Source organism: Nyctibius grandis, chromosome 1, assembly GCF_013368605.1.
Source record: "Nyctibius grandis isolate bNycGra1 chromosome 1, bNycGra1.pri, whole genome shotgun sequence".
In the NCBI taxonomy this organism is placed as follows: domain Eukaryota; kingdom Metazoa; phylum Chordata; class Aves; order Nyctibiiformes; family Nyctibiidae; genus Nyctibius; species Nyctibius grandis.
The window spans coordinates 127,897,408-127,916,768 of record NC_090658.1 but is presented as its reverse complement, the minus strand read 5'-3'; the positions used below and the strand labels follow the sequence as shown (position 1 = coordinate 127,916,768).

At 39.5% G+C, this 19,361-nt stretch overlaps 1 protein-coding gene across 1 annotated transcript in view; it reads left to right on the top strand.

Annotated features, from left to right (window-relative positions):
- CDC5L (cell division cycle 5 like) overlaps nucleotides 1-19,361 on the top strand; it is a 35,249-nt gene that overhangs the window by 14,186 nt on the left and 1,702 nt on the right. Inside the window, exons 12-15 of the mRNA XM_068397651.1 lie at nucleotides 954-1,034; nucleotides 1,391-1,636; nucleotides 4,266-4,463; nucleotides 18,610-18,822. Of these exons, the coding sequence (XP_068253752.1) occupies nucleotides 954-1,034; nucleotides 1,391-1,636; nucleotides 4,266-4,463; nucleotides 18,610-18,822 (738 nt within the window). The remainder of the gene's footprint in view (nucleotides 1-953; nucleotides 1,035-1,390; nucleotides 1,637-4,265; nucleotides 4,464-18,609; nucleotides 18,823-19,361) is intronic.

Sequence of the window (19,361 nt, the reverse complement as noted above, 5' to 3'; positions counted from 1 at the left end):
CTGTTTATAAAAACAGTCTCTTTTCCATTTATTGCTTATCCTAATTTTTGTGATGCAAGTCTGTTTTTTCTTATATACCTTCAAATAAATGTTTTTTTGAGTTCAGAGGAGTTTTTACCAATGACTATGCTTTGACAGGTGAACAAAATGTTCAAAAAATTCCTGTGCTCTGGTATCTTCTACTATGATAAGCATTTCCCAGGATTTGATTCCTAGCACGTCTCATTTAGAGAGGAACACATTATATACATATATATGCATGTCTTTTGCATACACACCCTAATAAAAAGTCTGAATAAATACAGATAATTCATGTGTGTAGAATAGAGAAAAGAATTTGCGTTTTAATATCATACGAGAGAATATCATCCTGCCTTTCAAATGAAGGCGTGACATGGCTGGGATTAGAACATGGAAGATCTTGGTCATTGTTGAAGTTTTAGACAGCACTGCCTTTTCGTGTTACTTATTGCCTAAAAGTGGAATGTAAGGAGAAATCTCATGTTTTTATACTTTCACAAGTATTGTTTTAGTGAGGTAGTTACTTTATGTCATTGAAGAGGACAAATAGATTCCTGGCTGCAAGTTTAAGAGTCTTTCTTTTCCTGGTAGTTTTCGTGTTTGGAGAGCTAGAGCAGTTGTCAAACTTGATGTGGAGAGATTTGTAAAGAATGAAGTCTGCTGGGGTTGAGGCTGAAGGAGAATTTGATGGCTGGAAATGACTTTTTTAGGATGTCTTTCCTCTTAGAGTTAGCCTGCTGTGCTCTTCCTGTTTACTTTAGAGGCAGTAAATTATGTCATGAGAGTATTTGGCTCTGTCTTCATCACATACAGTCTTTATACTTTAAGGAATCTTTGCTGCAATAATCAATTAGTTTTTATATCACATACATTTCTGGGAAGGATCTGATTGTGTTACAGTAACTGGAGTAACGCTTAGCTTGTTTGTCTAGGCTCTCCGAGAAGCAGAGCGTGCAAAGGAACTGAAGAGAATGCACAAAGCTGTTCAGAAGAATCTACCACGGCCCTCAGAAGTAAGTGGAAACAAAATTCACTTTTAAGGAAAAAAATAGAAATAATGATTTTAACCATTATAGGAGGAAATACAGTCTAAGTAGATCGTGAAAGAATGAAATCTTTATTTGAGTGTGCTGATTTCAGCGTTATACGAAACTTTCACAGCAAAATTGTCATGAGGTATTTCATAGGCACAAATGAAAGCACAATTGGTGTTCGGGTTGCTGTATGTGTGTCACACCTCAAGGGATTTTGGCATCTGTTCTTCATGGTTTAGCTGATATATAAAATTCATATTCGGGTGGAGGTGTATGCATTTAATGTGATATTTGGTGTATATGTTGTTTATGAACTTTTTTTAATTCCTGGGCAGGTTAATGAAACAATACTGAGACCCTTAAATGTGGAACCACCTCTAACAGACTTGCAGAAAAGTGAAGAGCTAATAAAGAAAGAGATGATTACTATGCTTCATTTTGATCTTTTACACCACCCATTTGGAGAACAGCCTAGTGGTAAGAAGGGGAAAGGCCCAGGATTTGGAAGCAACAATGCAGAACATATGGCTTACCTGGAACAAAGTCCTTATGAGAAGTTCTCCAAAGAGGAACTCAAGAAGGTGAGAATTGTATGGCCTAATTACCAGTGACCTAGTGTCTCCTTATGTCATGGTCCTGTAATCTTGCAAAAAAAAGGTGGATTCAAGCCTGCACAGAACTTAGTTGGGAGATCTGCAGAGGGTTGTATGAAGAGCTGTAAGGATAATTTAAGTGCACATTCTCTTTTTTGTGAGCTAATGTTAATCTAGGCACTCAGCAGAAGGATGAGGATGCTGTATTTGTCCAGAGACATTGTCTTTTAGATACAATTTTGAATGTGTTGTGATTCCTTATCTTTTTAAGTAAGGGTAGGAGCTATGATACCCCAACAGGTAACAGATTTTACTTTACTGTTTCTGGAAATTGATGTTAAATCATTGAGACTTTAAGTAGGTTGATATCCACCTTCTGCTGCCTGTTCATAGCAGTACAGACTAAATATGACAGTGGTAGCCAGCTTATAACTTGGAGCAGCAAATCAAGTTGTTTAAATATGCTTGTCAAGCTCGATCCAACAGAGCTGTGCTAATGCAGAGCCTGCTGGGCTATGGCAATTGATCTTAAAGCATACCTGGTTAAAAAGTGTTGGATAGGCAGAATGGGTTGTTGCTGGATGAAATGAGTAGGCTGTCTGGGCACTCTGTCCTGTTTTGCATTGTAATCCCAAGTTCAATAGCAGTCCTGTATCAAGGGTTCTGGTTCGGGTTGTTCGTTTATTTAAGCAGCTACAGATGTTGCCTTTTGCTGCCAAGTGACAGTTCAGACACACAGTGCTGTGGTTAGCTGTTTCAAAGAGTTTCACCTGTGAAGTTGTGCCAGTAATCTTTGACCAAATGCTTACAGGAATAAAAATGAGTGAAAAGGACAAAATCACCTGCTACCAAGTCATCTATTTTATGCAGACTCCTGATATCCGAGACTTGTGTTCTGACAATAGCTGTGGTATCTCTACACCCAAATCCAATATTACTTTAAAGTGACTCTGAAGATACACAAGCAGATTTTAAATCCGTCTCCTTGACCATATCTGACCAATGAATCAAGAGCCTAAAATGAGAAATACTGAACAGTATGTACTTCCAACTTGCTGTTAAATGAAAAATTATACTTGAAGATTTCTGAGCAGGAGAAGTTAAAGATGGAAAATACAGTTAGATCATGAATTTTACTGCCCTGCCAGTGTCAGATTGTTCCCTTAGGAACACTCTCTGAGTGCTTTCTCTGGTTGTTTTGAAGTGCAACGAGAATTGGGTTTTCTATCACTTCCCTTAGAGACTATTACACAGTCCAGTAGTTTTTGTCTGGAAACTTTCTTTAGAGTCCCTGGAAATTTTGTCTGCTAACTGATGGGCAGAAGTTTTTTGCATCCTTGCTCCTGCTTGCTCTCTAACATTCAACATAATATTTTCTCTTTGTCTAAAATCACATTCAAACCAGGAAGTTGTCCTGTCTCTGCGCTCTCATCTGGGGCTTGTTTATTTTACTTTTTTTCATTTGCTTTAGAACATCTTCCTACTAAAATCCTTTCATAAAATGCTCCTTTCTTTTCCTGATGTTTAGTGCTCATTTGGGAAGGATTAGCAGTGGTGCTAAGCACAGCTTAAAGCTGTGGAGCTGTTTCAGTGCCACAACTAAATAGCCTTAAGTATTTCCTCACAGTGTTCAAATAGAGGCTAATTGAAGGTGAACCTTTATAAGATTTAGCTTTGCTAGGTGTGGTTAGAGTACTATTTTATCTGTCTTGATTATGGAGGACAAGTAATTAATTTTCCTTTCTCCGTTGTCCCTGGAATCACCTAATCTGGTGATACCTGAATTACTTCCTGGGCAATACGCTGTTATAAATCTGCTTGTAGTGACATATCTACTGCTGATATGGAAATTTGTGGTGCACATATAAATCCTCTTGAAAGGGAAGACATGCACTTACAACCATTGAAGTCCATATCAGCAAAGATATTTTAGTTTTTTATTTACAAATAAAATTGGAAGGACCTGGGTACCTATGTAGTCTTGTGGGCCAGGCTCTTTGTCAGAAATGTTAAGATTTGTGAGAACAACATGAGTTTTCAGTTCACTGTGAGTTACTTTGTAAACTAAACAGGAAACAGGGGAATGCTTATATCTCACTAGTAGTTTTCTAGCAACAGAATGTGTGTTAGTTAAAGTCCAAGTAGTATTTCGTGCAATGGAGCTTACACAGCTCACCCGTTAATATTTAGAGTTGACTTTCCAGGTTGTGTGGAGAAGGGCAAGCTAAAGGAAATGAAAAGTGTGTTTTGTTTCATGGAACAGCTGCTTCTGTCTGTACAGTTCTCCCTCCCCTCAAGGTCCTTGCTTTTATCTCTTCTGCAGCAAGATGAAGTATCTAGCTGTGCCACAGCTTTCATTAGCTACAGCAGAGTGATGTCAGGTTTGGCCAAATTGTATAAAATGAGGGATAGTTGTGCTGTGAGTAGCCTTCTAGCCTAGGTTTCATTTATAATGCACAGCGTCTGTGTTAGATTTCATAGTTAGCTTAACCTGATGGTGAGCTTTTAGTATGAAAAGAAAAACTGCCCCTGTGAATTGCACACTGAAGGTTTGAAAACAAGGCATTTTCTGGTATCCTGTATATTGTAACTGCAATTTATTTCTCATTTCCAACAGGCACAGGATCTACTGGCACAAGAGATGGAAGTGGTAAAGCAAGGAATGGGGCATGGAGAGCTCTCAAGTGAAGCTTATAACCAGGTGTGGGAAGAATGTTACAGCCAAGTGTTATACCTGCCTGGACAGAACCGCTACACAAGAGCTAACTTGGCCAGCAAAAAAGACAGGATAGAGTCACTTGAAAAGAGGCTTGAGGTCAGTGTTGCTTTTTTCCACTTTTTGCAGCTGCTTTTTTTTTTTTTTTTTTTAAGTTTCTCCCTGTGTGTTTTGTTTCTTTTTTCTGTGTAAGATACAGGTTATTTGATAAATCATTCAGGTCTTTTGGTGGGATTCCTTTGAAGAGGTTGTTGAGGAATTCTCCTCGGGAGTGCATAGGTGTTCTTGAGGTGTTTAAATAGCCTTCTCTTCTCCTCCTCCTTTTCTTAAAATATCCCTAGAGTATTCCCACACACAGTTTCTCTTTGCATTATTAGCTGTAAGACTCTTCATCTCACCCACTTTATTCTTGTAGGTCAGGTTCTGCTCTCTCCCAACTCTGTGTGGATTTTTTTGATCATTCTAGTTTAGCATTTTGTGCCTGATAGTGGCCAGTATGAGATACTTCAGAGAAAGATGCTTAAAAAACATCTCTGTCCCAAAACTCCTCTCAAGTTCTCTTACCAACTTAAGATTTGGTTTCTGGTTGACTATTCCATACGTGAAGGTCCAGATAGTCCTGAATTCTTGCCAGACTGGTATCCTTTGCCAATTCCAGCAATTCCCTTCAAAAAAGAGACCAATGGATGTTTGTGATCCCGTTCCGCTTTCTCAGGAAATAGTAGGCTTCCTTACGTGTGCTTTTTAAACTCAGATCTCCAGTTTGCTGTTGTGTGTTTGTGTAACTAATATTTTCTGCAGGTACAGAATGGCAGAGTTCAGATAGCAGCGTCTCACCAATGTGTCTGCGTGCAGTTTGAGTATTATGGCAGGGCACTGGTACTATAAGGGACCAAGAATTGAAACTACCTCTTTTTCTGAGGAGTTGTAGAGTACGGCATTCTCCAGTGTCAACATGCCTGCATTGGTTTATTCAAAATGCAAAGTCTTTAAATGGTTTCTTCCCACAGAACATGTGTTTGTTCAGACTTGCAGTAAGTCATTAACTGTTTTTCAGAATACCATTTTAGCCTAAAAGTCTCTCTAAATTATGCAGGCATCAGATTATTTTTTTCCATGGTAAAAGGAAACCTTAAAAAAAAAAATTCTTCTTTATTTGACATCAACATAGCTACTGTTGCTAGAAGTAAACCTCCTCAAACAGCTACTGCCACAGAAATAACATGAGGGAGAGGCCAGAAAGGCTGAATTGTCACTTGATTCATACACATGAAATACAGCATGAATGTGTATTTTGTAAAGTCTGTCAGTCAAGAACGTTGTCCAGGTATAGATTCCATGGTTGTTAGTCAACCAACTTGGGCCAGGAGCAGTTCACCTGCACGTAGCCCAGTAGCCGAGTGGTTTAGCATTAATGCCAGAGCGCTTGTCGTGCGGCTCCTTACCCAGCAGAGAGCACCATTGCCCTGCCCAACGCTGCCTGCGCGCTCGCACGCTCTGCTCTGCTGTATATTTTGACAAAACCAGTATCTGAGCACAGCAGCAGCCAGCTTGTATGGCGGCAGGGGCTGCGCTGGCATCACGCCAGCGATCTGAGGGCTGTACCTAATTTGTGGACAAATGCTTTTGAAATTTAAATATCTTACGCCCAAAACTACATTAGAAGTGCATTATTAAAGTTGCAACGTCAAACAGTCGTTAGGGACTGCACAAACAGCCTTACTCTGGCAGCCTTAATTTGCCTATGCATATGCATTATGAGACAGTCTTTAATTTCCTGATTATAGCGTAGTTTTTCCACAGACTCATTTACTGCACAGGGTGGATGGTACTTGCTTAATGAGTAACTACTGAATATTTTGTTTTCTCTTTATTGTTCTGTGTGTGGCCCTATGCCTTTACACTGCACACGATTTCTGAAGTCTAAATTGGTTACTTTTGTGGGGGTTTTCTTCTGCTATTGATTTCTCTTCATCTCCTCCCAAAATTTGATGGAGTAGTTGGTGGTGGTATGGTTATTAAGGATACTGAAGCAAAGAAAGTAAGGTCAAGTCATCCATTCACCAAACTCCTGTTGTATTTGTTCATTCTGTAAGTGCTCATTGCTCTGTAGTCACAAGACAGTTACCCAGGAAGCAAAATACAAATCAGAGGTCATGCCAAGAAAGAAAAAAATGAGTTTCACTTGCTGCCAATTTTGCTTGGGACTCAATGGAAGACAGTTAACAAAATCCACCTAGCTGTGTCTACAATCAGTTGCTGTGATCATGAGACTCCATGTCCTGCTAACGTAGCTGCCCAGGGAGGTGGTGGAGTCACCATCTCTGGATGTGTTTAAGAAAAGACTGGACATGGCACTTAGTGCCATGGTCTAGTTGACAGGGTGGTGTCAGGGCAGTGGTTGGACTCGATGATCCCAGAGGTCTCTTCCAACCTGGTTGATTCTGTGATTCTGTACATCTCTGCAGATTAACTGGGAGCGTGGAGTGTTGCTAGGCAAGACTAATTGCTTGGTGCACTTAAAGTGAGAGAGCAAGCTTGTGTACGTGTTCAAAACACCACACACCCCAATTCAGTCAGGCGCCCAGGGTCAGCGGAGCTTGCTGTGCCCCACAGCTGCAGGTGCAGTGAAAGTACTGCGCTGCCTTTCACTGTTTGTTGAGTGCAGGTGGACTCTTTGCAAGTTAAGTTTGAGCTGAAAATCTCTCACAAGTGTGTGCAAAATGCAGTTTACTGCAGCTCTGTTGCCTGACCTATTTAAAAGGCCCTTCTTAAAAGCAAGATACACAGTTTCCTAAGAATAGGTCACCAGCTGAATAATTTTTTAAATAGTAAATAAAAAGCGTAGCAGTTTAATGAACAAACGAATATACAATGAAAAAAAGCACTTTTTTTTTTTCCCTAACCCATTCTCAGCAATGGCAAAACCCACCTTCATTTTAATGTTTTTCCAATGAAAATTGTCTGAAAGCAATATCAGTTGAAATAGATATTTTAATGGGAAATATCAGACAACCTTAATGAAAAGCAGGAATATTAGCTCAGCTTTCAATACCCCAAGATACTTGCTTGTAGTCTTTAACTTCCTTTTGAGAGAAGAGTAGAAACTGTAAAATAGAGCTTGCCAGCAACAGAAACTGATGTTGGTCAGCTTTTGGGGCTGCTTCTTTCCCTTTGGATTGCACTAAGATCATTAGGGAAAAAACCATGAGAGTTTAGTGATGTTTGCTGGAGACAGCTGCACATCGGGTAGTCACTGTCTAATACTTCCATATGGGACTGCTAACACCCTGCAGATCTTGTGCAAAAAAGCCAGCTCTTTCTAGTGCTGTCTTCGTTGCTCGGAGATTACTGGGTGGATTGATGGTGTGGACAAACAGTCGTCTCTCTCTAATTGGCCTGTTTTCACTGCCTGAGTGATTTAGTGGTGGCAGCCTTGTATATGTTGACATGACATTAATCTTTCTGAAATTGATGGTGATATCACAAACAGATTTGTGCTGTTATTGATGGACTTGAGGAGGCAAAGTGGAGCGGTTGTGGAGAGCTTCTGTTTGGCTAGCTATCCTGTCCAGTCATCATTAGTGTAATGCACAACTTAGCAATAGTTTTAGTATTGGAATGTACTGCTATGTATTAGTAGTACTTTTCACTTCTTTATTTTGAGGGTTTTGGACTCTTTGAGTGTGTTACTTACTGTGGTTTAACAGCGTTACAAGGTTAGTATATGAACTTTTTTGCATTACAGATGGGGAGTTTCAGGTCCATGCAAGTGAATCCCTGTGACTCTACTAATGTGTCTGTGGTACAGCTTAGATTTGCTTGAATCCTGGTGGAATTTTCTGATCTTCCCAGTAGCTCCTAGAAGTCTAGCATGTTTGTTCAAGGCTAGGCTATACTGTAGAGCTAGCCGTTTCAGGAATGGGAGTTTTCTGTTGCTCACAGTTGCATTTAGTAACTGCTTCAGTTCTCTTCAGTACGTTGTACTCCCGTCTCTTCCAAGCAATGTATTTATAAAGAAAAGCATTCTTACCTAAGGTGTATGTTAAATTAGGAACCTTATCAGATGAAATAGTAGAGGCATCTATTTAACAAGCTAGTTTGCTTCTCTTCGTAGTTCATAACATAGAAGCTTCCTGCCAGCATTACTTTTCCTTTGAAGGTGGTTCATAATGTTGGCTTGCAGCATACAAATATTTTTATTAAAACTGTGGTAGTTAACGTTATCATTTCAGTTGATTGCTGAATTATAAACACTGTTAAAAGTCCACAGGGGGAGAAGCTTTAGTTACACTGTATAAGCAAATCATAGTAAGTTATTTATTCTTTGCAATATCCAAGATACACCAAGATGGTAATTTAGCAGACCAAAGTGTCCATTTTTGCTTTTGGTTTCAGCCCAAATCCTCTGAATTAATTTACGTTGAAAACCAGTTGCTTAGCTGGAGTTTTATGGGTTTACATGGTACACTCTGCTGCAAGGTGTATCACTTACTAGTTTGTGTTTTAATTTCTCTCTGGTTCACATGCTTCTAAAGCTTGTAGTTTCTTTTGGATTTTCAGGTGTGCTGTTACTGAGAAAACACCTGGAGAAAATAAGAGAATTTATAAGGCTAGGAATAGAGAAATTACTCATAAAATTAAAATATGGTGAAATCCTGAGTAGTCTGCTTTTATCTGCATTTTTATATGCTTCACATATATTCATTTGTACTACTCTGTTGCCTTTGTGGAATACGCTTTTTTTGATAAGGTCTGTTGGGAATGTAGTTGGCACCAGAGGATCACATCTGAGGGTTACCAGTGGTCTTCACTGTCATGCTGCTCAGAACCTGGTAGAGCTGAGTGTTTATGCAAGACCACTGTTGCAGTGTCTGATCTCTGCTTGATGTGCAAATTGATCATCAGAGTACATGTATTTAATGTAGCAATTTTGGGAGGTATATACTTCTCCTGGGTGACGCAGATATATGGCAGATCCCTTAGGAGTTTTGTTTACCTGTGTGTGAAAACGCTTTTGCTGTTTACCAGAGCAGTTACCATGCAGTTTGTGCTATAGCTAGGATGCTTTAATATCTTAGCTTGTGCCAAAAAGGATCAGTGCCACTTATTTTTCTCCAGCTACTGCCTGCCGTTACCTCTGACCTTGTACCAGTGCTCTTGTAACTCTGTGGTAATCTGGATCAATTAGTTGAATTGGCAGGAAATTAATTATTTTTAGATTAAGCAGCAGACCCCTTTCCTCAGTAGCCAGGTATTAGATTGGCTTAGCTATAAGTCATCACGTCTTTGCTTGCAGAATGTGAGATCCACAATGCAGGTAACCCATAACCTATAATGAGGAAAGCAATAAATAAGTTTTTGTATTGCAGAGGATAATTTATGTCTATCACAGGTGAGTATTCATTGCCTGTTTTTGAGCAAGTCCCATGAGTTCACACCTTATTTTAGCCTCCTAACCAAAATAAAGCTGCAATTGCCTTAGGCTCCCTTTGTTTTTGGTAGAGATGAGGCACCTCCTGAGAGCAGCTTGGCCCATTTAAGGGTTGAATTTCCCTCTCCAGTTTCCTGTTTTTCTCTTTTTATTACAGAGGCACCTAGAGCACCTCAGATCAGTGAAACAAAACTAGGTCTTAATGTCTCCCTTGGTTCCTCTGTCACTGGAAAAGCAGTAATGTCTGCCTTATGGGGCTCTGTAGTTTTGTTTGCAAAGCACGTGTAGACCTGTGACTGAAAATCACTATCTAAAACTGCTAAATCTTTAAGTATACTTATACTACCTGGAAAGTAGTTGCCTTTTCCATTTACAGCTTGTTGAGTTGAGCTGGACCTTTGCATCTCTGTGTGTTAGAAGTCGGGGGGTGGGGGGTGGGGGAGAAACATTGTTCACTGTCCTTTAGGTATATTGACTTACGTCCTTGGTTTTCCCCATGAACTACATTTGCAGTTAGCAGCTACTGCCCCAAAATCTTCATCACCATGAGCAGGAAGGAAGAAAGCAGATCTAGTTTTATTCAAATGTAACTGCCGATTGAACAACTTTGGGAAACAGAACTATACTTTTGCTGTTAAACAGTTATTTTCAGAGGAAAATGCCTGGTCAACAATAAAGTTGATTTTATACCAGTTCTTTTACTATTGGCTTACTTTGGGACCTTTGGTTATTAGACATTGGAATGGGCTGCGCAGGGAGGTGGTGGAGTCACCATCTCTGGATGTGTTTAAGAAAAGACTGGACATGGCACTTAGTGCCATGGTCTAGTTGACATGGTGGTGTCAGGGCAATGGTTGGACTCGATGATCCCAGAGGTCTCTTCCAACCTGATTGATTCTGTGATTCTTTGGAAGGAAGCAGAAGAACGCCAGTAAGAGGGTTCTTGTTCTTATTTCTGTGATCTTACCTATGAGTCTGAAATTGTCTTCAAATCGGACTGTTGTGCTAGTCTTTCTTCTAAGGTAATAATTTTTGAGGGGCTGGATAACTCTTTCTGTATAGAAAAAGGTCTTTTCTTCATGTCCTCAGTCCAGGGTGTGCTAAAACATTGGAAATGAGCAGTGAAAAAGTTTTTTAAAAATAAGCTTAGACTGCATAGCAGTTACTTTTTGTTTGGCCAGTTGCTCATAGTATGGTGGGAGGTTTTTTCCCTCCATGTCTAAAACCACTGATTTCCTCTGTGGTGGTTGGTGAAATCAGGTTTCACATTTGGAAATGTAGTTCATAATGGGAACTTACGTGCTTAGAAATAAAGTTCAGCACTGACAAAGCTCTTCATTGCAAAAGCCTTTGCATGCTATCACTGCTGAAAATTGTGTCGGGATAGAGAAAAGTATAAATTGATACAGTCTTTTCCTGGAAGCCACCTCATCTGCAGACCTGTTGCTCCTTAAAGCCTGTCCTAATGTGAAGCAGTGTCAGAACCGGTGAATGTTAGGCCAGTGTGAGTTGCTGCTCACAAAGTAACTTGCTTCATTTATACTTGTGCAATAGTAGCTGCTGGAATAGCGTACTAGTGACTGCTGCAAGGTCATCATGGGGCTTCTGCTATGTATTGAGAGGGAACCAGGCTGTTTGCCAACTTGTTTATTGCATGAGTTTCCACAAGATTGTTAGCCTCTTCTCTGGAAGAGACCAGTCCAAGAACTCTGGGTTTGCAGTGATAGTTTTTGAAGATAATTATGCTGTGCTCACTGCCATATTATCTCATCAGACACAGCAGTAACCCATGTTTGCTTACAGTTAATCAAAGCTGTTAGCCTGAGGTAGTTGTTGCTGTCTGTGATCTTACTGTAATTTTTTTTTCCAGGGAGAGGTAGAGAATTTTCAGAAAAGCTTAGTAAAAATAAATTATTTGTTTTTCTTCTTAAACTGTGCTCTTCTAGACATGTTTCTGCTGTGATTGTGAAATACGAGTATCAGTGATAATACTGCTAGTCTTAGAAGCAATTCCCAAATAAAAATATTCAAAGTGGGCTTTAATGTCATTGTTGTAGATCAGCAGTGATTGCGAACTTATCCAGTAACTTTCTGGATTATTCTAGATCTAGATAGTTGGATGCTATGAAATTCTGTGGGAACACTTGCTCTTGATGTACCCTGTACTGTCTCTTTACTCAGCAGTCCTACCAACTCGTGTTATGATGTTTGAAGGCAAGTCGTCATAATTTCTGAAACATAGTTCACATGGAGATTGCTCTTGGGTTATTAATTTTGTCTATGAATAGAGAGAATAGCCTTCTGCAAGTGTCAGTAAGTCACTTGAGCAAGGAGTTGGACTAGATGATCTCCAGAGGTCCCTTCCAACCTTAACCACTCTTTGATTCTGTAATGATATATGATCTGTATAACAAAGTACAATATAGGAGTTTATGTTGAGGCTTCCCTGTTAAATTGGGAAAGGTCTCTTTATATTCCCATGCAAGCTTTGAACATTTGGTCTAGTTTCAGTGGTGAAGTTGCATACCAGCAGTGCCTTAATTTGAGGATCACCTATGACTGAATCTTACCATGAAAAACTTTGTGTTATCCTAGTCAATTAGAATTAAATCTTACTTTGCCGTCTCTTGAAAGTTACACATTCTGTCCCTTTTTGACTTCTTTGATACTGGTCAGAACCTTTTCTTAGTGATCCTCGTACTCCCTCGTACGTTAAGTAAACATCATCTTCAGTGTTAGAGCAGAGGGCTGAAATTTTGTCAAGCCATGGAGTGGTTTCAGTTGATTACCTGAGCTAAAGCTAGTGTTGATGTCAGTTTGATAGATTGAGCCCATATTGTTCTACAATGGAAATGCAATTTTTTGATAGTAACCCCAAGCCTCAGTTTCCAGCAGGGTTGACTGTTACCTTTTACTAACTCAGAGGTAAGAGGCAGACTCTACAGAGAGTTTTGCCTGGTTAAACCGTAGACAGATGAAATGGTGTTTCAAGCCAAAAAATGGAGAATTCTGTCCAAGAGCAATTTTAAGTAGATCAGTTAATGAATTTTTGTTTAAAAATGTGCTGTTGTAGAGTGCACCATCAAGCTTGTAAAGGCAGATCATCTAAACATGCACAGAGGATGAGGCTGCTGCACTAGTGTTATGATCATTGTTGTCCCTGGGGTGATATGAAATGCTGGTGAAGCCTGTTCGGCGTAAGCTGGCGTTAAGCAGAAGGCTGTTGTCTTAATGTGCATTGTCTCATTCCAGCTATGCTGACTGACTGAGCCAATACAAGACAAGTTTAGAAACCCTGCTATATAAATTAAGTTAATCCAGCTCCTGCCAGCAGAATTGAGTATGGGAGGGCTGCTTGCGGGTCTGAGGTGAGGAAGGAAGTTATAGTAATGTTTGGAGTAGTCCTATATAGGTTCCAAGAGTAACCTACTCAGCCGGCGTAGCTGAAGCTGGCAGAGGATTTCTCTGCACAAGCTAAGCAGCCTAATGATGATATGTTGATTCTCCAAGGTCATGGAACGAGTTGGTTTACTTTTGACTATGGCTTTGGTAAGAACATGCAGCAGTTTTTCTTCCATGTCTTTTATCCATCAGGAATGATTAAGAAGATCAATTAGAAGACAAGAGAGCTTAATGCTGTTCAGGGATTACCAGAAGCTCCACATTTAATGGAAGGAAAACAAAACAGTCAGTACAGGGAAAAACAGCCCTTTGAACTGAGGAGGGGTGTCCTCAGTAGACTTAGTGACATGAGGAATTGTGAAAATGCAGTTCTGAAGGCACTTGAGCCCTTCCTTCCTCAGGGTCAGTGTTTCTTAAATCTTTCCCAGTGGATGTTTGTTCTCATAAGCAGTCTTTCCCTGTTCTTTGTTGTCCTTAGTTAAACTGTACAACTAACCTCCTATCTAAAATTTCCTTGCCAAATTTAAATCCCTCTTCCTTTCTTAGTGGACATAAGAACAGACTAATTTTTCACAACGATCTTTGGGATGTTTAAAACATGTTGTTTTGTCTTTCTTCATTTTCTCTGTTTTTGTTAGATGGAGGAAAAACAAACAAAAAAACCCTCTGTATTTTCAGTCAGTCTCCCTGTTCTACATGATGTTTTGTAAACCTCTGATTACGTCGGTTGCTCTGTTTTGGTTTCTCTTCTTTTGATCTCTAGTGCGGTATTGAAAACTGAACACAAGCGTACTAGGCATGAGGGAAGGCTTTTACATAAGAGATTTGGGATGGGATGAAGCTCTGACACTTGCCCTAACGTCATGTATCATTTTACCCCATGTCTGTACATGCTGTTCTTGTTTTGCTGTAGCTGGTACAAAAGTCAGCGGAACCAAAGCCGGCCAAGGAGCAGAACAAAATAAATAACTAAGTGTAGAAATCTTTCAAATATCTTTACGTTTTTCTGCTAGGTTCAGGGGGGAAATGGTTGTCAGATTTTACTGAAATCTATTTCTTAGCTTTAAGCAAATAATGTAGACTACTGTTTAAACACACCTCTTCATAACATCTTGGAATTTTTAGCTTGGTATCTGAGCCTTTAAATTTTACGAAGCTTGAACTAAAATTATATGCAGTTGTTGGCATTAATGCAGGAGTCAGCAATTTTTAATAAATAGTATTTGTTACAAAAGCTGAGACCTCCTTTTGACCTTTTCATAGTAGGTCCTAAAATCATGTAGCTGGGAGGGAGGAGGAAAGGTGGTGAGTGTTCACATTTCTCTCTATAAGCAGAGAAGGAAGAAAGGTCTGTTATTTCTGGGTTTAGATACTTGGGAGGCTTTTTTCTTTTTTTTTTTTCCCTTCCTTTTTTTTTTTTTCTCTTTTCTTATTTTTCTTTTCACAGCAGTGAGGCCTATGATAATCCAAGACAGACAAGCAACTGAGTAGAAAAGCAAGGGCTGAATAGCAGTATACAACCTAAGGAGCTCTAGTAGTTAAAAGTAAGAATCTATATCCAGAACAACTTGGAAATATTAAATCCTGTTCTTATTGTCTGAAAATTTCAAGAGTGCTTAAATGACCAGGGTCTGAGACTATAATAAGCATTAGATTTGAACTGGCTTTGTTTTTCCTTGGAGAAAAAGAAATGCTTTATTGTATCTCATACATTTAAACAGTGCACACTTAGGGTGGGATTGATCCACCTGACCTTAGGTAACTATGTCTGAGCAAGCAGTCTGTGCTCCCATCTTAGTCAATGGAGAGCACTTCAGTGATGTGCTTAGTCCCGTTCTGAGGTCCTGGATCAGATGAACCATGCCCTAGAGTTGCCAGTTTCTCTCCTGTTGATGTCTAAAGCCAAGCAAAGTGGATCCCAACTGAAGTGTGTAAAAGTGCGAGACCAACCCAGTACTGCCACTGCTTCTGGTGATACTTAGAGCATGCAGATAGTTCAGGACTTCTGACCTCAGTGCCCTGATCCAGTCTATGCTCTGTGTGGTGGAGATAGCGCCTATAACTGTATTTCATGTTCTCAGATACTCTGTGTTTAACATTTTATTAAAAAATTAGGTTGTTGGCAGATCTTCACTCGGGACGACAGAATAGTGGAACTTTTCTAAATGGTCTTTTTTAACCTGTTCTACAAAGGTGAAATTCTGATTGAAGTTTCATTTCACACCAAGCATACTCTGCGTTGTCTGTAATGCTGTGAGACAAGACAGGACAACTGATCTTTGTTACATTAGACCTCTGTTGGAAACAAAATTCTGTTTGCCTGTGCATCCATCTATTCCACGATCTCTAAATGTCAGTGGCTCTCAACACACGTTTTTCATCCAAGAAACAGTAATTGGAAAATAGTTCATTTACCGCACAGCTGTATTTGTTGTTGCAGTAATAGCATATTATTTACCAGTGAAGACATTTAAAGCTTTCATACTTTTCCATCAGAGAGTATCCTCACAAATCTCTAATCTATTTATTTAATTTTCTCTAGATTTATATAAATATTGAAAAAGAGGCGCCTTTCTGTATGCTTAAAGCACCTTGGGCATAGCTTAAGTCTACATTGCAAACAGAATCTGAAAAGCACAGCAGTCTGCATCTCTCCCCGGGAGCAAACTAGACAGCTCAGAAAGTCAGATTTCTCTTTCACTCCCCCATTAACAGTTTTCTCCCTTGACCATTTACTTTGTTTATCTCTGCACCACCTACTAAAACTGTTTTAAATGAGTGAATAAGTTGTTAAGGAGTAGGGCGTTTTACAGAGACATGCAGCTGTGTAATAGAGTGTACTTTAAAAAGCTGGACGGTTGAAAGGTTGATGAAATGCACTTTGCAATAGGTTGGTGCCTAAGGCTCAGATGGCTGCACTAGTCCTAGTGGCAGGGGTTGTCTGGCTGGCTGTAGTTACCACTGTGAAGGACAGATCAGAAAGTTGTTCCTTCCCAATGGAGTGTAGTTTCATTGGTAAAAGATGATATCTCAAGTAATTGTAGGGTTCAAAGCAGTGAAAAGCTTCTGCTTTTTGGTTGATCAGTGGTAATTTATGTAAGAACGTTCACCAGCAAAGCTTTGATTTTTAAAGAAATGAGGCAAGGACAGGCGATTTAGCCACTGTGGTTCTGAGTTAGGCTTTTATATTTTAACACTTGAGAAACTTACACATTTTCTTCATCTCCTGGACTAATATATCTTTAACTGTGGGAAAAAAAACCCAAAACAAACAAACAAACAAACAAACAAAAAAACCAAAACCAAACCAAAATCTGAGAGCCCTGATTCCTTTTTCGTTCGATTTGGCATCTTTCACACAATGCTTTCTGAAAAAAAGGGTATTATTTTATTTTTTTTTTTAAAGGAAGTAGCATAAAAAAAAACAACAAGGAACTTTCTGTCCGTATTTAGAGATGTGAAATGCTACCCCTCTCCACAGTTTTGCTCAGTGGTATAGTCCTGTGTTATTTGTTGGTTTGTGATTCAGTGTTAAAGATTTCTTTGATGCCATCTATCAGGCTTTAAAAATGCTGATGGTTGTTTCGTGCTTTTGTTGCCCATTTAATTTTACTCCACTGAATACATGTATAAAAATATGCAAAGCCTTCTGTTACCTTTGCTATTTATAAATGTTATATGAAACATTTATAGCACGTTAACATGAATATGCTTGTTTATTTGCGTTGTGTCCCAGTTGGCAGAATTTTGTAATTTGTATCACTTGTGCATTTATGGATTATGTCTGGATTATGGTTTTAGAGGACTGACCTGGACAACTTTGGGGAAACTACAACTTCTAAATCCAGGGCACACCGGGTAGCACTTACCAGAATGGTACAGGAAGGAGAGCTTCATGTCTAATGTGCCAATTGCTTTGTGGTTTTGGTACCACATTTTAATCTCATCACTTTGTCACATCTGATGTGTACGTTATTGGATTGTAAATCGTAGGGGTTTGCTTCTGGCTTTTACCACTGACCTTAGGCAGCTGATTCATTGTGCTATCTCAGTATTTGTCTGTTAGCTAAAGATAATCTTACCTTCTTGCTGTGAAATCCATGAGGGAAAAGGCCTGTGCGAAAGCAGTGTTACTAGAGAGGCCGCTGGGGAGCTCCAGGTTTTTGGTATGGCGCAGGAGGGAATAATGTTCCAGCGTTATAGCGATGTAGTAAAGCTGAATGGGAGATCTTACAGATAGGTGAGGTTACTTTAAGACAAAACCAGTTTCACTTATTTGCAGCCTCATACTCGCATGCTTACAAACACTAAGACACATAAACATGGAAAGGTGTGGGTCAGAAGGGATCTTTAAAGATCTTCTAGTCCAACCCCCCTGCCGTGGGCAGGGACACTTTTCACTAGATCAGGTTGCTCAGAGCTCCATCCAACCTGACTTTTAACACTTAATCAAGTAATCTGTCCAGCATTCAGATACCGAGACATTTGAATCCAAGCGGTCTTTCTGAGATGCTTTATGACGACACCACCTCTTGAGTTCTCATCATGGTACCTGAGTTCTTCTCAGGATGGTGACCATGGTTTGTTTTGGTTTTAGATGTTTTTTTCAGGTTTGTCTTCCATACAAGAAGCAGGCAGTAGTTGGTGTCTCCATCCTGTCCCACCTCTGTGAGCTATCAGGATTTAGTCTTAGTCCTTTGTCTCCTGATCTGGCTGTCCTGAGAAAGTGCATGCAGATAGGTGGTAGGATTTAATTGCTATTCTAATAGTCCTTCTGCTGTTGTGTGCAGTGCTACCATGCCCCCACATTGCTATTCACTTGTCAGAGCAGTCTAAATGTTTTCATTATGGTTCTCTGCAACAGAGAGACAGATTCAGAGCTGCCTTAATGTTCCCGATTGCTTTTTTATTTTACAGAATCTGATTTAAATGAATCCTATTGCGGTAGGCAGAAGAATTGCAAGATGTGGCTGCTTTTGCAGAACAAGAATGTAGTTTTAACAAGGAAGAACATAATCTCTCAATTTAGTTTTCCTGAGGTAAAGTTTTACTGAGGCAAAGCATATCTCCTGTGTAAGTGGGAGGTGGTGTAGCAAGCTATCATGCAACTTGGCTGCTTACTTAGCTCAGCAACTATAGTAATTCCTATCTCTAAAGCCGGACTCATATAGTGAGTCATCACCGTATGTTTTGGCTAGTGGACTTCACCCCTGGAATAATGTATTTACATTGTAAAGGTTTTAATCCAGAAATCTAGGTTGCTGTAAAATGTGCAGTATGATTTGTTAATAGAAATCAAATAACTCGATAACTCTATACAGTTCCACAGATATATCTTTACTACTTTTTTTTTTCTCTTGACTTTTGAATTCTGGATAAATAAAACGGTTATTGGGTTCCTTCTGACAGATAAACAGAGGCCACATGACAACTGAAGCAAAGAGGGCTGCCAAGATGGAGAAGAAGCTGAAGATCTTGCTTGGTGGTTATCAGTCTCGAGCAATGGGCCTAATCAAACAGTTGAATGATTTGTGGGACCAAATCGAACAGGCACATCTGGAGCTACGTACTTTTGAGGAACTGAAGAAACACGAAGATGCTGCAATCCCACGGAGACTGGAGGTGAGATTCCTAAATGTAATACCTTAAGTCAAATACAGACATTTTGTGGAAAAGATGTTTTTCCGGTGCGTGGGGTCTGAGGTTCACAGCCTGAGTTTGTATTAAGTTTTTTATGGTTTGTTTAAATTATAATTTTGGCTATTACCAGACTCCTCTGCCATTCACTTCAGTATCAAAGATTCTGTGTTATATATATTAGAAGCTGGGACTAATCTACTAGTGTGTTCTTTAACTTTGTTTTTATTTCCTTGTGTGGTTTATTTTATTAATCTTCTGCAATGCATATGGGCAGAAGTTCCATATTTATTTTAATTTGACTTGGTTTGATTTTAATTACTGTTAGAATTTAGGGTAGATCTGAAACTTGGTGTAAAGCCTCATACTTCCTTAAAACTCAGTGGACCAAATGCCAGTGAATATACAGGAGATTATCCTTTCTTTTCATATGTTGATTGTGTTACTTCCTGAAGCTAATGTTGTTGTCAGACTTGCAGGTGGCTGGATATCAGTACTGCCTTTCAGCATGGCTCTCAGTTTCA